This window comes from Myotis myotis, unplaced genomic scaffold (genome assembly GCF_014108235.1).
Source record: "Myotis myotis isolate mMyoMyo1 unplaced genomic scaffold, mMyoMyo1.p scaffold_m19_p_20, whole genome shotgun sequence".
Lineage (NCBI taxonomy): Eukaryota > Metazoa > Chordata > Mammalia > Chiroptera > Vespertilionidae > Myotis > Myotis myotis.
Window position 1 is genome coordinate 15,861,723 of NW_023416325.1, and position 18,951 is coordinate 15,880,673.

General features: G+C 49.2%; 1 protein-coding gene across 1 annotated transcript in view; it reads left to right on the forward strand.

Moving 5' to 3' along the window:
- The window catches only part of CUX2 (cut like homeobox 2), a 121,131-nt gene extending 106,670 nt beyond the window's left edge, over positions 1–14,461 (forward strand). Inside the window, exons 17-22 of the mRNA XM_036354409.1 lie at positions 1,071–1,861; positions 2,918–3,077; positions 4,647–4,916; positions 6,116–6,304; positions 7,540–7,813; positions 11,450–14,461. Coding sequence (XP_036210302.1) covers positions 1,071–1,861; positions 2,918–3,077; positions 4,647–4,916; positions 6,116–6,304; positions 7,540–7,813; positions 11,450–12,251 — 2,486 coding nt within the window. The 3' untranslated portion in view covers positions 12,252–14,461. The remainder of the gene's footprint in view (positions 1–1,070; positions 1,862–2,917; positions 3,078–4,646; positions 4,917–6,115; positions 6,305–7,539; positions 7,814–11,449) is intronic.
- The last annotated feature ends 4,490 nt before the right edge of the window (positions 14,462–18,951 follow it).

An 18,951-nucleotide genomic window follows, 5' to 3' on the forward strand; every position in this document is an offset into this window, starting at 1 on the left:
CCCACCCAGATTAGGCATAAAGATTTATATACAAGCTTTTCTTTTATCATTGTCACAACAATGACAAACTAGAAACACCTAAGTATCTAGCAGTTGGGGAACAGGGAAGTCTCTATGGCTCTACCTATGTATGAATGGAAAGTATACGATGTGTGGCCTTTTGTGTCTGGCAGCTTTTAACTCAGCATGTTTTTGAGGTTCATCCATGTTGTAGCAAGTATCTCTGCTTCATTCCTTTTTATGGCTGAATAATATTCCATTGCTGTATTACCTTTTAATCAAAAAAGCAACATAAATTATTTTTAATGGGACTGTGGGATCCACTGGGGTGGAGACTGGACAACAAGATAATAGAGAAGGGGCAGTGTTGATCTGGCTTGGTCTAGGGGTGGGGAGACCCAGAGCAGGAAAAACCACTTAAAGGGCTGAGGGAAGCACTGTTCTATTGTTCCTTTTGTTTACTACTTATTAAAAAGATTTTTTACCAAATAATATATTATTTATTTTGCTTGTTTTGGAGCTTTATAGAAAGTGAATTATAATGTGTATCACCTTCTGGGACTTGCTGTTTTTGCTCAAAATTATGTTAAGATTCATGTGTGGTTTTGCACAGTGACTTCCTTTTTCATTGCTGTATAGTATTCTGTTGTATGGCCATGCCACTATTATCCATCCTCTCCTCCATGAGTATTTGGGTTCATGCCATTATTTTCCAGTTAGAACAAATGAAGCAGCTTCTTTTATGTGCTATAGTATTTTTCTTGTCTTTGAACATTTGTGTAGATGGATCATAGCATATGTAAAAGACAAGTCTTTTTTTATATCACATTATCCACATAAATACTTTCTTCATATATGCTAAAATCTCACTGTCTACCTGATTTTTAATGGCTGCCCAATAGTCTACCAAACAGTTGGACCATAATTTACTTCATCAGTCCCCAAATGGTGGACACAGAAATTACCTCCAACATTTTGCTGGCATAAATACCAATGCTGTGACCATCTTTGTTGCCCTTTGTGCCATGTCCTGACGACTGGCCTCTGGCCACCCTGTCATCCACCCACAGGTGAGCCCAAGAACTTGACAGCCCCATTGACCATCACTAATGGCACAGCCTCTGCCAGCACCTCAGAAGATGCCATCAAGAACATTCTGGAACAGGCACGCCGGGAGATGCAAGCACAGCAGCAGGCCCTACTGGAGATGGAGGCAGGACCCCGGGGCCGCTCAGTACCTCCTTCACCCCCAGAGCGGCCCTCACTGGCAGCTGTGAGCCAGAATGGGGCTCCAACCTACGTCAAGCAGGAGGACAGCAGTGGTAGCAGTGGCAGCGGGGGGACCAGCAGCAGTGCCACACAGACATCCCTCACTGTCCTGTCTCCCGCTGCCTTTGTGCAGAGCATCATCCGGAAGGTCAAGTCAGAGATCGGTGATGCTGGCTACTTTGATCAGCACTGGGCCTCAGACCGCGGCCTGCTCAGCCACCCCTACACCTCTGTCTCACCCTCACTCTCCTCCTCCTCCTCCAGCTACTCTGGCCAACCCAATGGACGGGCCTGGCCCCGTGGGGATGAGGCTCCCACAATCCCTGAGGATGAAGCGGCTGGGGGTGAGGACGAACCCCCAAAGTTGGGCGAGCTCAAGGCCGAGGGGGGCATTTCTGAGTCAGGCAACAGCGGGCGGCTAGCCTACTACCCAACATACGTGCCCCGCACACTGAAGCCCACCGTGCCGCCCCTGACCCCAGAGCAGTACGAGCTCTACATGTACCGTGAGGTGGACACACTGGAACTGACGCGCCAGGTCAAGGAGAAGCTAGCCAAGAACGGAATCTGCCAGAGGATCTTTGGGGAGAAGGTGAAGACAGGGGCAGGGGAGCAGGTAGGGCAGGAGGCTCAGGGCCATGGGACCCAGGGAAAGAGAACGACCTGATGACACAGCCCCAAGTGCCCATGGTCTGAAAAGAAGCAAGAACAGGACAAAAGCATGATTTGAACCCAGGTTCTTGTGACCCCAAAAGCTCAACCTATATAATAAGAGGCCAATATGCAAATTGACCAAACAGCGGAACAGCCGGTCACTATGATACGCACTGACCTCCAGGGGTCAGACACTCAATGCAGGAGCTGCCCCCTGGTGGTCAGTGCACTCCCACAGGAGGAGCGCCGCTCAGCCAGAATCCAGGTTCATGGCTGGTGAACGTAGCGGTGGAGGTGAGAGCCTCTCTTACCTCTGCGCAGCGCTAAGGATGTCCAACTGCGAGAGGCTGGGCTGTGAGAGACTGCAGGCTGGGCTGAGGGACCACCCCCCCGCCCAGTGCCAAAATTTCATGCACCGGGCCTTTAGTTCTTCTGTATCTAGCTGTCCCTGGGTTCTGTGGAAAAGGGTTGTGGGAAAGGCTGGCATTCAGTTCTGTGGTTGTTAAAGCAATAAAACACCTCCACCTGGCTAGGAATAACTATTTAGCTCCCCTCCTGCAGGACCTTCCATCCCTCCATTGGTCCAGCCACTAAAGGGGCCTCCTGATTGGTTGGTGCCCCCACAGTACCAGTGGTTAAGTCGTTTTTTAACATCACCTCTGCCCATAGCAGAGGAGCAGGCAAACAAACAAGCTGAGGAGGGAGAAGTGAGTAACCTAAGTGGGAGACACAGGAAGGCTTCCTGGAGGAGGGGGCACTTACGGGGGTCTTAACAGCTAGGTAGATTTTTACATGTAGGGAAATCGGGAAGGGCACTGCAGGTGAGGGTACAACACAGGCACACACCTGGGAAATGAAGAACAAATGAAAACAGCCCTGGCCTCTCAGGCAACCGAGTGACCAGTGATCCCTAAGAGTCTTAGGGGAGAGGGGAGGCGATGGCCTGTGTTCCAGGGGCCTGCTGACCCACCCTTTCTGCACCACCGGTCCCCAGGTGCTGGGTCTGTCACAGGGCAGTGTGAGCGACATGCTGTCCCGGCCGAAGCCATGGAGCAAGCTGACACAGAAGGGGCGGGAGCCCTTCATCCGCATGCAGCTATGGCTCTCGGACCAGCTTGGGCAGGCCATTGGCCAGCAGCCCAGCGCCTCACAAGGTGAGTGCCCATGGGGCTCTTTTGAGGGGTGATACCAGCCCCCAAAACTGCGGAGAGCCCTCACTCTTCCATTCTGTTGTGGCACGTGCACCTGCTTTACTGCCTCTTTCTCTGGCCCCACCGCCCTGGCCACCATTATTGCTGCCCTGGAAGACTGCAATGTGTCCCTGCTGGTGTCCCTGCTCCCCTTGCTTCCTTCAATCAGAGGGATGCATCTATCGCTGGTTTTAAACCTCCAGGTGGTGCCCAAGCAAGTGTAGAAAATAGTTTACATGTGGAGCCCCACCCTCTGATCCCATCAGAATCGCCGTTTGATGTCTTTTTTTCCCAAGGATCCAGCATGCAGCCTCAGAATCCTTAGCACAGGGCCTTGAGCAGCTGTCATGAGACATAGGCAGGTGGAGATTGGACTTTGCCTCGGTAAGGAAACTGAGGCTCAGATTGTTGCCTAAAGTCATGGAGCCTAAGAATGGAAAGAAGGGGTAAAGGGGAGACTCCAGCTGAGCCCAGCCTGCCAGCAATGGGTGGATACTTGAAACAGCAATGGGTGGATACTTGAAACAGCCTCTTGTTTTCCCAGGCTGGCCCTTCTCCACCAACTTTGTGTTCCTGCTGGTGACAGTCATCAGAGGACATGTCCATGTCAGTTCCAGCATCACCCAGATGTCGCCTAGATGTCCAGGATCAGCCAATTTGGGGGCAGGTGGGACCATAGAGTCCTCAAGACCCCAGACAGGGGCTGCCTGCCACATGGGGTTGTGGTGCACTACTCAGAACTTTAAGGCTTCTCTCTGCACCTTCAGGGTAATCAGGGGTCCCAGCCAAAATTTATTCACAAGACGAACCACCACCTCCTGTCTTCCAGAAAATCCTAATCGGTGGGTGAGAGGAAACCTGAGCTCTAGTCCTGATGTTGCTGCTAGTCACTGTGTGAAGTGGGGCACATATTTTTTTAATCTCTCTGAGCCTTCGTTTCCTCACCTGTCTCCCAGGCATGTTTTTGGTGACTTGAGATCATGGGCGTAAAACACGTAGCACTACACTGGGCGTGTGGTAAGGGCTCAGTAAAAGGAGGTTTTGTTGATTATTGTCCTCATCATTGTTGTTACCTGGTAAGGGAGACATCTAGCACGAGCAAGAAATTATAGCGAAGCCAGTTATTCTAGAGACTGTCTCCATTCGGCTTTGTCTGAAGCTTCTTGTGATCAGATTCAGGCCGCACACTTCCAACAAGAATATCACCGAAGCAATGCTGTGTCCTCGCTTCGCATCATGTCAGGAGGCGCCCGTTGTTGATTTGACCCATGATTGGTGGTGTTTCCTTTGATCACTTGGTTGAGATGGTATCTGCCAGGTATCTCTTTGTAACTAATAAGTATTTTGTGGGGAGATACTTTGCGACTATGTAAACTTTCATCTGCTAGTTTTCCCATCCAGGACTGTCCCTGCCTGAGATATTCCTGTGGTGGTTGCAAAATGGATTGTTGCCAACTCTTGGCTCTAACAAGTAAGACTGTCTAAACTGTGTGACTCTGCAGTAACCACCTTCTCCGCCTCTCTGGCCCACAGCCAGTCCCGCCGAACCCAGGTCCTCACCGTCTCCACCCCCTAGCCCCACGGAGCCCGAGAAGAGCTCCCAGGAGCCCTTGAGCCTGGTATTGGAGAGCAGCAAGGAGAACCAGCAGCCAGAGGGACGCTCCAGCTCCTCACTGAGTGGGAAGATGTGCTCGGGCAGCCAGGCCACAGGGGGCATCCAGGAGATTGTGGCCATGTCCCCTGAGCTGGACACCTACTCCATCACCAAGAGGGTCAAGGAGGTTCTCACAGACAATAACCTAGGTAAGGGGTGGTGGGACTGGGGGATGCTGCCTCCCACCCGGTTAGCTCCCACTCTTCTTGAGTGAGATCACAGGGCACTGGGGTCCAGCCCACCCAGCAGTCCTAGAGCACCCAAGACCCTCTAGAAGGCATCTAACTCTGACCTGGGTTCTTAGAGAATTAAGAGAAGTTGAAAGTAAATAACAACTCCCAAGCCTCCCAATCAGAATCCAGTTTTTATGTATCTTTGATACTTTGCTGAACACACACAAGAATATATGTCACTGGTTTCTTCTTTTCTCTTTTCTATATAGATGCAATTATACAACATACACATACTGCCCTACAGCTTACTTTTTAAAGAATTTTTTTATTTTTTTAGTCCTCACCTGAGGACATGTTTTTTCCCATTGATTTTTTTAGAGAGAATGGAAGGGGGGGCGGGGGGAGAGAAACAAACATCGTGAGAAAGACATATTGATTGGTTGCTTCCTTCTCACACCCCAATTGGGGCCAGGGATCAAACCTGCAACAGAGGTACATGCCATTGGCCAGGAGTCAAACCCAAGACCCTTTAGTCCACAGGCTGACACTCTAACCACTGAGCAAACCAGCCAGGACCAGCTTGCTTTTTAAAAATTCACATCGTGGACATCCTTCCATGTTAGAATAATTAGGCCACCTGCATTTTTTTTTTTTTTGCACTCTTGTAAAGTGTTTTAGGCCATGGATGGCCTACATTTTTACCCACCGGATGGACATTTTGGTTGTTTCCAATTTCCTGTTGCCTCTGAAACTAGTCCAGATGCATCTTTGTGCCCTTGGGCAAGTACAGCTGGAGGGTAGATCCAGTGGTAGTGTTCGGTCAGAGGATGTGCACATGGAAGTTTTGCTAGAATCTGTCAGATTACTCTAACAAGGTAATATTAATTATACATATGAAGTGTGCAGACAACTTCAGGCATCTCCTAGGAGTGAAGAAAATCTAAAGTATGAAAGCAGTTTTGTTGGTAGCTGTCTGGTTCGCGCCGTGCCTCCCGTCCCCCCAACTCCGTCTTCTATTTTGCTGAAAGGTCCCCTCTAGATCCACACTGGGTGTAGGTTCCTGCCGTGTCTGAGTTAGTGGAGACATCTGGGTTCTCCCCTCTGCCTCTCCCATTTCTTATCTCTCCTGAGAGCACCTCTGCCAGGGTGACAGTTGTCCCTGCCCCTGTCCCCAGGGCAGCGGCTATTCGGGGAGAGCATCCTGGGCCTGACGCAGGGCTCCGTGTCCGACCTGCTGTCCCGGCCCAAACCCTGGCACAAGCTCAGCCTGAAGGGGCGGGAGCCCTTTGTGCGAATGCAGCTGTGGCTCAATGACCCCCACAACGTGGAGAAGCTGAGGGACATGAAGAAGCTGGAGAAGAAAGGTGAGCACTTGGTCCTCTGGGTATGACCTCAGGTTTTCCCCCTGGAACCATATCTGGTTGTAACCCAACTAACCCAGGGCCTCAGTGGTCCAGCCTCAGCCTGGTGCGGGACTGCAAGAAATAGGAATCCCACAGTGTCATTGAAAGCAATGAAAATAATTTAATACTTCTCCCATGAGAATTTCAGTCCCTGTCTCTCTCAGTTTCCTTTCACACACCTGTAGCTACTTCAAAGTCTTTGGGGAACCCCTCTGCATATTCCCCAAAACACCCCCTCTCTGTCCTCTGCACCAGCTCCTAATGTATAATATGTAGATAGATCCCCCTGTGCCGATTACTGCAAAACAACACAAGAATTGACCCAGCCAACAAGACTTCTGTGGTGGTCCGGCCGGCATGGCTCAGTGGTTGAGCACCGACCAATCAACCAGGAGGTCAGGGTTCAATTCCTGGTTAGGGCACATGCACGGGTTGCGGGCTCAATCCCCATTGTGGGGCATGCAGGAGGCGGCCGATCCATGATTCTCTGTCATCATTGATGTTTCTATCTCTCTCTCCCTCTCCTTTCTTCTCTAAAATAAAAAAAAATTTTTTGGGGTGGAGATGGGAAGTGGGTGGGGCAAGGAGATTGCAGATGCTTATATTGTCCAATATTTTGTTTTATCCCTGAGAAAATGAAAAGTCACTGAGCACTTGCTGTGTATCCACACTCTCTCATGATGTATATAAGGGATCCCTGGAACTTAAATTAAAAAGCTCAGGGCCCAGTTGGGAGATGAGGTACCAGGAGCTAAAAAGTTGTCACCCAAGGCACCCAAGACAGCTCGTGAGGAGAGAGTCCAGGGTCAAGCCAGGCCGTGAGGGACACGTGGGCCAGGGCCACGCCTCAGCTGTTGGCACAAATAGCTTTGCAGCTGAGAACTTGGCCTGCCACTTGCTGGCTGTGTGACCTTTGTACCAAGTTACTTCCCCTCTCTGTGCCTCATTCTGCTTCTGAAGTTAAGTTGGTAGCATCTACCTCAGGGCACTGCTGTGAGGATTTAATGAGACCCTAATACCTTACACCCTCCATTCTCACGTGGGCTCCCCACACACACACACATTTTGAGGATTTGAGGTTGAGATGCATTTACTGCGTTCCCAGCCCCTGCTGCCCCTGGAGGATGGGGGTGGGGGTATTGATGAGCCTTGGGTCAGGCCCCTCTCAGCCCTCCCTCTCTCCCCTGCCCACCCAGCTTACCTGAAGCGCAGGTACGGCCTCATCAGCACCGGTTCAGACAGTGAGTCTCCAACCACCCACTCCGAGTGCCCCAGCCCCTGCCTGCAGCCCCAGGACCTGAGCCTCCTGCAAATCAAGAAGCCCCGAGTGGTGCTGGCGCCCGAGGAGAAGGAGGCCCTGAGGAAGGCCTACCAACTGGAGCCCTACCCCTCCCAGCAGACCATCGAGCTCCTCTCCTTTCAGCTCAACCTCAAGACCAACACCGTCATCAACTGGTTCCACAACTACAGGTGGGATGACTAGGGAGGACCCCCTCGGGGGATAGGCAGGGTCTCTGCAGGACCCTCTTCCCCATCCCAGGGCCTGGAGGGAGCCCAGCATGGATGGCCTCTGGGAGATGAGGAGTCTGTATTGCAAGGGTGTTTAGATTTGTAGATAAACCTGGATGTAAATCCCAGCTTCACCATTTCTAGCTGTGAGACCCTGGGCAAGTCATTTCATCTCCCTGAACCTCAGTCTTCTAACATGTAAAATGGGGACCATGATGGGATCTACTTCACAGAGTTGTCCTGAGGATTCAATGGGCTAACATATTTACATAAAATACCTGGCACATAGGATGTAGTGGATGTTGATGTTACTATTGTCACTGTCTTCATTACGACCTCCCCACTTACTCTGTGTCTGCCTGTGTGAGGGATAGGGAATGGGGCACAGGCCTGAGGAACCTAACTTCCCACTGAGCCTCACGTTGGACCCTGACTAGTGGTCTTGGCCTCTCCCACTCCCGAGACCAGAGGAAAGCCTTCTGGCATCCTCTGGCTTTCCAATGGCTGCCTCCTCCCACTCACAAGGCCCCCGTGTTGGAGTCACTGACCTGCAGTGGGCTGGGCCTCCTGCGATTTTGTCGGGGTGTTGACCAGATCTGGCAGGTTCGAGGAGACGGCAGAGGGGCTTCATAAGGCTGGTTGAGAGCCCTGTGGAGAGGGCTTAATGGGTTCTAAGGGACCATGTTGTGCTTCCTTGTAGCCTAAGGGATCTGGTACAAGTCTAAGGGACCATGTCTGAGGCGCCCCTGCCAAGCTTCCTGAGAAGGAAATGTCTCTGGTGTCCATGTGGTACCAGAGAGGAGAGTCCATCTGCATGTTCTAGGGGCAGAAAGAAGGTCTCTTGATCCCCAAGGGAGAAGAGGAAGGAGGAGGCTGGAAGGGAGGAACACTTGAAATCTCTCTCCACAGCCCAGGCATGGGCATCACACAGACCTGAGTTCAAGGCCCACTTGGCTGTGTGTTCTTGGGCAAGTCACTGGACTTCTCTGAGTCTCATCCCTGTTTTACAGATAATGCTGAATCAGGGATCAAATGAACCACTTGAGGTGTAAACATTGTGAAATACTGCTTATTGTCTGGCTCAGACCCACACCCTGCCAAACATCAAACGAAATAGGTTCTTAAAACTGCACATGCTCCTTCTCTCTCTGGGGGATATAGGGATATCCTCGCCCCTTTTATTCCCCACGGGAACGGAGCACTCCATTATTATCCAAAATATTCATTCAACAAATATCTGCCAAGTGTATACAGTAAGCCAAGGTCTGGAGAAATGTGATCAAAGCAACATTTCAAAATCATGAATCAGATAATTTCTACAACCTAATAAATGCTGTGAAACAGGAAGGAATAGGGTCTGAGGGGAAAGGAATTCTGCCTCCTGGTGAAGACTTTACAGAAGAGGTGGCATTTGAGCTGGGTTTGAAAGGATTAATAGCCGAAACCGGTTTGGCTCAGTGGATAGAGCGTCGGCCTGCGGACTGAAAGGTCCTAGGTTCGATTCCGGTCAAGGGCATATACCTGAGTTACAGGCACATCCCCAGTAGGAGATGTGCAGGAGGCAGCTGATCGATGTTTCTAACTCTATATCTCTCTCCCTTCCTCTCTATAAAAAATCAATAAAATATATTTAAAAAAGAAGAAGAAAGGATTAATAGGAATTTGCACCAAAGAGCAAAGAGAATTGCACTCCCCAAAATAACCATTCTCAAAAAGTTGTAGGTATAGAAGAATACATTATTTCATTTGATAAATGTTTACCGAGCACCTACTCTGTACCAGGCACTGAAGAGAACAAGACAAAGTTCTTACTCTTAGCATCTCCTGCAGACCACCAGGAAAGGTCACTATTAAACAAGCACTTATATTAATGTATCATGACAAACTGCAGTGAGCTCTGAGAAAGGCAAACAACAGGATGTTCTGATAAAAAATTACCAGGATGGCCCCAGTTATACATTTGGGAGTTGGGGCTTGCAAAGACTAATTTATACTATAGTATAAATGACTCTTAGCTTCATATTTATATTTGATCTGCAGTTTGGAAGTTCTCATGATGGAGCTGCAGACTTTGAGCCATCCTAAACCTTCCTCAAATCCTACCTCACTGGAAACTATGATGGCTGCCCCTGGTCCCTGCAGCTTTTCCCTTTAGCAGGGACTGAGGGAGATGGCAGAGTCACTGTAAAGTGGACAAGGCCACCTTTGTGCAGGGACTGGGGACTGAGACAGGAAGTGAACCAGATGATCCCTCACAGTCCCTCTTAAGCCCAGGATCCTGGAGTGGGGCACCGTCCCCCACCTGGGCAGGGAGCCAGGGAGGCAGGAGAGTGTAGTGAGACTTTTAGGTTCAAAGCCCAACTGTTCTACTTTCTGACTCTGATCGTGGCTATCCTTGTGCCTGTCTGAGCCTCATCTCGTTTATTGAAGGGAATGATAATGATAATGGCCCCCTCACAAGGTTATTATGAAAAATAAATGAGACAATCTGCAAAAAGAGTTGGCCTGGTGCCCGGTACATATAAGCAGCCATTATTATTATGTTTATAATAATTACAACTGTTACATTACATATCAATAATGTACTTAATTATTAATATAAATGGACAGAAGGCTACAGCATTGAAGAAGCTGAGGAAGTCCTATTGTTTGATTACCTTAGATGAGTCATTTGACCTCCCCGGACCTCATTTGCCATTAAGAAAATAATTAATGGGCTTAGACCCATGCCTGGTTCTTCCAGTGCTCTGAAACATGATGTATGAGACTAAGTTTCTCTCACAAAGCGGGGAGGCTATTGAAGAGAAAATGGGTTCTGGACTAGAATTCTGGGTACGCAGACTCCACTGCCAGCTCTGCCTCTGTTCTGTGGTGATCTGGACAGGTCACTCTCTCTGACTCAGTTTCCCCTTCTGGGCTGATGTCGAAGAGTCCCTTCAGGAATGGGGCAGGGAGTTGTTGCTACAAACTAGATCTGGGTTTGACTTTGAGAAATGCTCTAGAACAGCTCTATCCAATAGAAATATAATGCAAGCCACATATGTCATTTAAAATTTTCAAGTAGCCACATTTACAAATAATAAAACATAAAATTAATTGTAGTAGTATATTTTACTTAATCCAATAAATAAACCATTTTAACATTTTAATCAATATAAAAACTTTATTAATGAGCTCTTTTACTTTTCATTTTTTTGGTATTAAGCTTACAAAAGCTTGCCTTTCCATCACATACCAATTCTCACTAGCTACATTTCAAGTGCTCAAGAGCCACAGTGGCTGCTATACTGGATAGTGCGGGTCTAGATCATGGTCTTTGGAATCATATATAAGTATTGGCCCTGCCACTTACTGGGCAAGTCACTCAACATCCCTGGGCCTTGTTTTGTCCTCTCTGAAGCAGGGATAGTAACAGCACCCACCTTGCACGCTTGCACGGTTGTGGGGAGGACTTGCTAAGATGCTGCATGTGAAGGATCTTAGTTCCTACTGAACCCCCAGGGAAGTGGGTGGAGTCAAAATACCCTTCATGTGGAGTGAGTTCAGGGTTAGCCGGTTCCCCCTCCATCTCCTCGCTCACCGTCATCTCTGCCCCAGGTCCCGGATGCGCCGGGAGATGTTGGTGGAGGGGACCCAAGATGAACCAGATCTCGACCCCAGTGCGGGTACTGGCATCCTACCACCAGGCCACTCCCACTCAGACCCCACCCCACAGAGCCCCGACTCTGAGGCTGAGGACCAGAAGCCTACGGTGAAGGAACTTGAGCTCCAGGAGGGCCCTGAGGCGAGCATCACTCCCCTGACTGCCCAGGACAGGGCCCCAGTGAGGATCAAGCAGGAGCAGACTGAGGACAATGCTGAGGAAGAGGCGGGCAGCCAGCTCCAGGACTCCGGGGAGCAGGACAAAGGCCACGGTTCTCCCAAAGAGATGCATCCAGACCCTTTCGGTAGTGATGGGCTCCCAAAAGTGGCCCCAGGACCTCTTCTTCCAAGCGGGCCTACCCCAGACTGCCCCTTACTACAGCCCCCCCAGGAGAGCAGGGCAGGAGAGCAGCTACACCTGGACCCTCTAAGTTTTAAGTCGGCCTCAGAGTCCTCGCGCTGCAGCCTGGAGATGTCACTGAACTCACCCTCGGCTGCCTCCTCACCAGGCCTCATGATGTCTGTGTCACCTGTACCCTCCTCCTCAGCTCCCATCTCGCCATCCCCACCCGGCGCCCCCCCTGCCAAAGTGCCGAGTGCCAGCCCCACTGCCGACACGGCTGGGGCCTTGCACCCCAGTGCCAAGGTGAACCCCAACTTGCAGCGGCGGCATGAGAAGATGGCCAACCTGAACAGCATCATCTACCGGCTAGAGAGGGCTGCCAATCGGGAGGAGGCTTTGGAGTGGGAGTTCTGAAAGCAAGGGCAAGGGGCCATCCTCACTCTTCACTCTCTCTCCCAGACAGGGCAGGGTACAGGAGGGAGGAACTCAACCACCAAAATGTGGACAGCAGTGTTATGCCACTTAACGTTTTTTTGTTGTAATCCTAGTTCTATAAGCTGTGAGCGAGCAGGTGGGGCAGATGCCACTGCCTCCTCTTTTTGGCACGCCCGCCCCAGGGAGCACCCTCTTCTCTACTCTGGCCTCTCTGCAGGAGGCAAAGCAAAGTGGCGCCACATTTTCACCTGGAAACTCCAAACTCTTTTAGAAAAATAAATAAATATTTATAGACCTCTTTTAGATATTTTAATAAAGGATCCTTTGGAATTTATTCCCAGCCGATGCTGTTTTGATATTATAGAGAGTTATAAAATCAGGATGCTGTCACAACTGTTGCGAAGTGTACACTGAAGTTGTGTCATTTTTGCCACTAGATGAGATTAAAAGAAGACAATTGTTCAAAGCCATCACAAAACACTATTAAGACTGACCAAAATTTAGATAACCTTTGAACCACGGTTTTTTCCCATGTCTGTCTATGAGACACAGCGCACTGCTCCTGCCCTTCCAGAAACCGTGCTGGAAAGAGAAAGTCCAAAAGACTCTAAACGAAAACCTCAATGCTGTTGAGGATGTGTTTCATTCTGGTGGTCTGTTTTGCAACCTTGATAACACAGAATGTTGTGCCGTTGTAAATGTTGTCGAGATGTGGGCTGTGGCCGACTGTCCTATCTGAGATGTAACGTGGTACAAAATGAACTGCCTGCACTCCCTCTAGTCAGAAACCTCTGGGCCGCAGAGGTTGTCCAGCTCGTCCGTTGTAGACAGGATGTGTTTCCGGATCCTATGGAGGCAGGTGATTGGAGGGTGGCACTTGAGCCAGGGTGACCCCATTCCCCAACCTGAGTCATGGCCACAGTCAGGAAGTCTCCCCCCTACTTTTCCAGAGCAAGACGGTGGCCGCCATCTTCCCCTTTTGTGTTTTAAGGAAACAACAGCGTTGGTCACCCCACAAGCACCCAGCTGAGCTCTCGGCACCAAAAAGTAGATTCATCACACAGGGACCCAGGTCCCCTTCTCGCCTTCTCTCAAGTGGACCCCAGTGCTACTTCTGGGCGGTGTCTGCAACTCCAGGTCGATGCAGAACAAGCGAGAAGGTTGAGTTTGCTGCAGCATGACCTCCGTAGCCCAGTTTCCACATCCACCCTCCTGCCTTCCACCACATGACCTTTTGGGGAGCAAAGACTCAACCCTCCAATTCAGAAGCCGTTCCTCCAGCATCTTGATGGTTTCTAGAGGGAGAGACCCCAATCTGGATGGGACAGCCACAATATTGGTTGTTGAATCTCTCTCCTGATTTTATTTCTTATCTTTTTCGAACTCTGTGGGAAGGCTGAGTTGGGTACCTCCCTACCTAAATGCAGAATGATGAAGAAAAGGTGGCCATAATCGGTGCCTATCCATTGCCAGGGAGAGAGATGGCTGACGGGGGTTTCAAGGATGCTGAGAGCATTTTGAAACCAGGCCAGTGAAACCTGATGACCAGAAAGGGACAACTGAGGGCAGTTCCAGATATCTCAACTCTCATGCACCCAGCCCAGGCTACAGTCTCCACGCCAGTCAATGAAGAACCGCGCAAACCCTTCAGGAAAGTCTTTTCCGTACACCCAGGCTATGCATTGAAGAGTTTTCCACTGTATACATTTTTATCCAGATGAAGGTATTTTTATATTTTGACAATAGGAAACAGTGACCAATTTTCAGAGTCATCAAATCTGGAACAAATAAAACAGCTCCTTTTAGTCACCACTGCCCTGTCACAAGTAAGACACCATGGGGGAACACACCACTTTTTACTGTTGAAACCCACACACCATTGAAATTCAGGCCTATACACAGACTACAATCCTTAGAAAATGAAATCTGGCTTTTGTGTGACGGGATTTGATTAAGCACTTAGTATAGTCTTTTGAACACGGAAATCCTGTTGTACTTAAAGCTAGTGGACCCGTGAACAGCTTTGTCAGGGTCATGTCCTATCACAGTGAAAACAAAACAAAAACCCACAAAACAGTTTCTATGAGAAATTGATGAACTTTGTTTAAAATTTTAAAAAAAGGGACACGTTCTGTAAATGCGTCGCTCAATACAGAATTGTATAATAAGGTGTGGGTGTCCTGTTTGCTTTGTTCTGGAGTTGGGGGTGCAAGTTGGGGGTCAGATCTGGCGCTCAGCGGTGTTTTACAAAATGGTGTTTTTAAAAACGTTTTAATTAGTTTACCACCATTAAAATATGGGGGAATGTCATATAAAAATCGAGATTTTACCGGCCTCCCTGGAAAACCATTAAGATCAGGCCACACCGGGCCAACCTTCCAATGTGACAACAGCCAGCTGAGTGGCTACTCCCTTTCGACAGGACACATGTCCATGATTTGCCTCAGGCCTCACCTGTGCTACCTGTCCGGGTCCCGTGGGTATCTCGTTGGGCAGTTGTGCAATGGGCTCAAGCAAAGGAAGATAAAAGAATTGGAATCCATTTTTCCACTCAGCAGGGTGGAAGCAGGTTAGCTCGAGGGCCTAGGACAGTGATGGCGAACCTATGACACGCGAACTCATTTTTTGGTTGATTTTTCTTTGTTAAATGGCATTTAAATATATAAAATAAATATCAAAAATATAAATCTTTGTTTTACTATGGTTGCAAATATCAAAAAAATTCTATATGTGACACGGCACCAGAGTTAAGTTAGGGTTTTTCAAAATGTGGACACACCGAGCTCAAAAGGTTCACCATCCCTGGCCTAGGACCAAGGAGCCAAGATCATGCCCTGCCCCCAAATCAGTGGCCACCGGCCATGGCCCTAAAACCAACCATTCTATAGGCTGTGCCCACCTCAGTGGAATGTGTGAGTGGCAGGTGCCCCCGGCCTCCTGAGACCAGCATCGCCCCTTTCCCAGCTGTATAATTAGGATCTCGGTTTCCCCAACTACAAAATGGGAGTGTTGCAACAGCCAGCTCAGACAGTCATAAGGAATAATCATGCATGTAAGACACATAGAACAGTGTGTGGAATGTAAGGGCTCCGTGTTATCAGGAGTGGGGATTGGGTCCTTTCATCCCATGAGGATGAGTCTCTATGCATCAAGCTGCAGAAGGTTTGTTTTTTCCTAACCAGTAATGTCAGGGAGTCCCCACAGTAGCGTGAAACATTACTCATCCATGAGCCAAGGCCTCATGGCATCCCAAGACACAGCTTTCCTCTGTCTGGAAACCTTCCGATTGCCCCAGTTCTTCCGCACATCCTTGCAGTGGGAATTAAATGATTAATTACCTCCCCTTTGGTTAGGATAACTCAGTGGTCGGCAAACTCATTAAATGTCAGCGGAGCCAAATATCAACAGTACAAGGATTGAAATTTCTTTTGAGAGCCAAATTTTTTAAACTTAAACTATATAGGTAGGTACATTGTTATTAACTTAATTAGGGTACTCCTAAGGCTTAGGAAGAGCCACACTCAAGGGGCCAAAGAGCCACATGTGGCTCACGAGCCGCAGTTTGCCGACCACGGGGATAACTCATTGTTCCAAACCCAGCAGGACAGCCCTTGGGAGGTCTGAGTACCCCATCAAGCTGGGGAGGGTAGCTACAGTTAGAGGCGAGGCCCCATTGGCCCTGGAAGTCCCAAGCTAGCTATTAAGGGTGACAGTACAGGCAGGCCCAGCCTTTAGTCAGAGCTGGAGGGGAGAAGTATGAGAGTCAAGAGTTCAGGGCGTAAAGCCAGACCACCTGGTTTCAACCCTAGCTCCGTCTTTTGGAGCCACATGACCTTGGGCAAATGCCAAAACTGCTCTGTGCCTCAGTTTTCCCAGCTGTGAAGTGGGGAAATGATAGTAAAGGCACCTTTCTTATAAGGTGGTTGAAACAGTTCAAAAGAAGTAAAGCCAGGGGCTGGCCCTTTGGACCCTTGGTTCATAGCTCTGGAGAAGGTTAGAAGTTAGAAATGCCCAGGATGTGGCCCCATGGTGTAGGCGGGGCAGGAGGGGGGGTATATCTGAACACACATCCACCTAAGGACCTGTGGAAGTAGGTGCTCCTAGGCCAGTGATGGCGAACCTTTTGAGCTCGGTGTGTCAGCATTTTGAAAAACCCTAACTTAACTCTGGTGCCGTGTCACATATAGAAATTTTTTGATATTTGCCACCATAGTAAAACAAAGACTTATATTTTTGATATTTATTTTATATATTTAAATGCCATTTAACAAAGAAAAATCAACCAAAAAATGAGTTCACGTGTCACCTCTGACACGCGTGTCATAGGTTCGCCATCACTGTCCTAGGCCATCGGCTTTGGTGTTGACATTGTGTCTGCAGCTGCAGCCCATCTGATGTGGGAAATATAGCAGAAACACCGAAATGTGGAATTCTGACCTAGGGACCATGGGTGAGCAGGGAGTGGAGAGACTGGAGAGGAATGAGAATATAGGAAAGGCCTTGCAGGTGGAGGCAGGTTTACACCGGGACAGAAAAGAGCAGAGAGCTGATTTAGGGACAATTTGGCAACTATCCATTAGGTGATACGTATTTCAGGAGCACCTACAATGTGCTCAGAAACACTGGGGACCATGAGAACGTGAGTAATGGGGTCCAGGAAGGCGTCCTGGAGGAGGGGATATCTCACCTGACACCTGAAAGACAGTAGGAGTTAGAGGAGAAGGGAAAGGAGGGCAGAAGGAATAGCGGGCAACATGCGGGACAGGCACAGAACAGGGGAAAGAAGTGTGAAGGAGGATGCAAGTTGAGTTGGGGGGAAAGGGAAGGAGGTCAAGGGCCAGATCCCTTTTTCCTGAGGGCACTGAGGAGGCGTGAAGATTTGAGGCAGGAAGTTGCTGTGGTCAGATTTGTACTTTTAAGAGGCAGGAGGTTTCATCTGCCTAGGGAAACAGTGTGCCAGAGGAGGGCGGCAGGGCCCACTCCCCCCGTAGGCCTTGACCTTCAGGCCTCTGTGGTCCTGGCTTCTTATTTGTCGACGTAAGAAACATCCAAATTTGCAGAGAATTTTTCTTAAAATTTTTATTGATTTCCAAAAGAAAGAGAAAAGGGAAGAGAGACAGAGACAGAGAGAGAGAGAGAGAGAGAGAGAGAGAGAGAGAGAGAGAGAGATTGATTTGTTGTTCCACCCACTCATACTCTCACCAGTTGCTTTCTCTATGTGCCTAGACCAGAGACTGAACCCGCAACTTTGGCAAATTGGGACAACACTCCAACCAACTGAGCCACCCCCCAGGGCAAACCTGTGGAGAACTTTTATGAGTTTGAGCCACACTGACGATATAAGCCAGGGAACAAGATCTCACATGCTTCGGAGAATAAAAGTTTTGCAGGTTTTATGCATTTGAAATTAAGGAAGAAATGTACATGGAGGTGGGAGAAAGGAAAGGATTGGATTACAGGATAGTTTAGATTATATGCCCTCTTGAGAGTTAATATGTCTGCTATTTCAAAGACGTGTTAACCTAGGTGTGCAGAAACAATGGACAGGGCTTGCTTGAAGCAAAGATAAGCCTTTACAAGTTACATGCCAAGCCTAGGGCATGACTACCCACCATGACCTGCCTAGTTAGGAATTTGTGATCAGATCCTTCTGTGAGGTTACTTTCCTTAGAACCTTCCACACATCCCTGTCCTCCTTTTCCTCCTAGTTAAGCAACTTTAATTGTGTCAGCAGCTCTGCCCCCATCACTCGAGTGAATGAAAAAGCAAAACTCATTGGCTCACAACCACTGGGGCAACTAGCTAGAGGTCATTCTAAAGGCTCCCTAGCCAAGGAACAGGATGTGTGTTACTCCAGAAACTGGGCTGCCTGTGCAGGCACCCAGGAGGCCAGAGACGCCCCATCACCCCCCGCCTAAACCAAAGAGCAGTGAGTACCAAGGGTCTTTAGCTAAGGTGACTGCTCACTCTGGTGGGTTTCCCCATCTGCCACAACGAGTGAGATTAAACAATTGATCTCTAATGCTTTGTGCGACCTTCAGCCTCCAAGGGTATAGTTATTAAAAGCACTGGCTTTGAACTCAGCCCGCCTGGGTTTGACTCCTTCAATGAGACTCAGTTTCCTTATCTGTAAAATGGATCTGATCATAATAGTATCTACCTGTACTTGGCATCTATTGCTGATAACAAATAACTGCCGAAACTCAGTGCCTTAAAACACCATCTCTTCGGATCTCGCTGGGTCAGGAATTTGGGAGTGGCTTTGCTGGATGTTTCTGGCTCTTGAGGTTAAGCCGTCAGCTGGGACTGAGGCCAGGCCTAGGGCTGGAGGATTTGCCTCCAAGATGGCACACTCCCTGGCTGGCTGTTGGTGGGCATCTCTGCTCCCCTGCAAGTGGGCCCCTCCACAGGGCTGCTTGGGTGTCCTCAAACATGGCAGTGAAGAGTGAGCAAGGCGGAGGCTGCAGTGTGCTCTGTGACCTACAGTGGAAGCCCACTGTGGCCTCCACAGTGCCCTCAAGGCCACACAGGCCTGCGTGCAGTGTGGGAGGGGACTACACTAGTACGTGAACACCAGGAGTCAGGGATCATCCGAGGGCATCTCAGACGCCTGGTAAGTTTCTTTGAAGATTTCATGAGCATTTCTTAATTTGTGGTCCTAAAATCTCTTGTTTCCAAC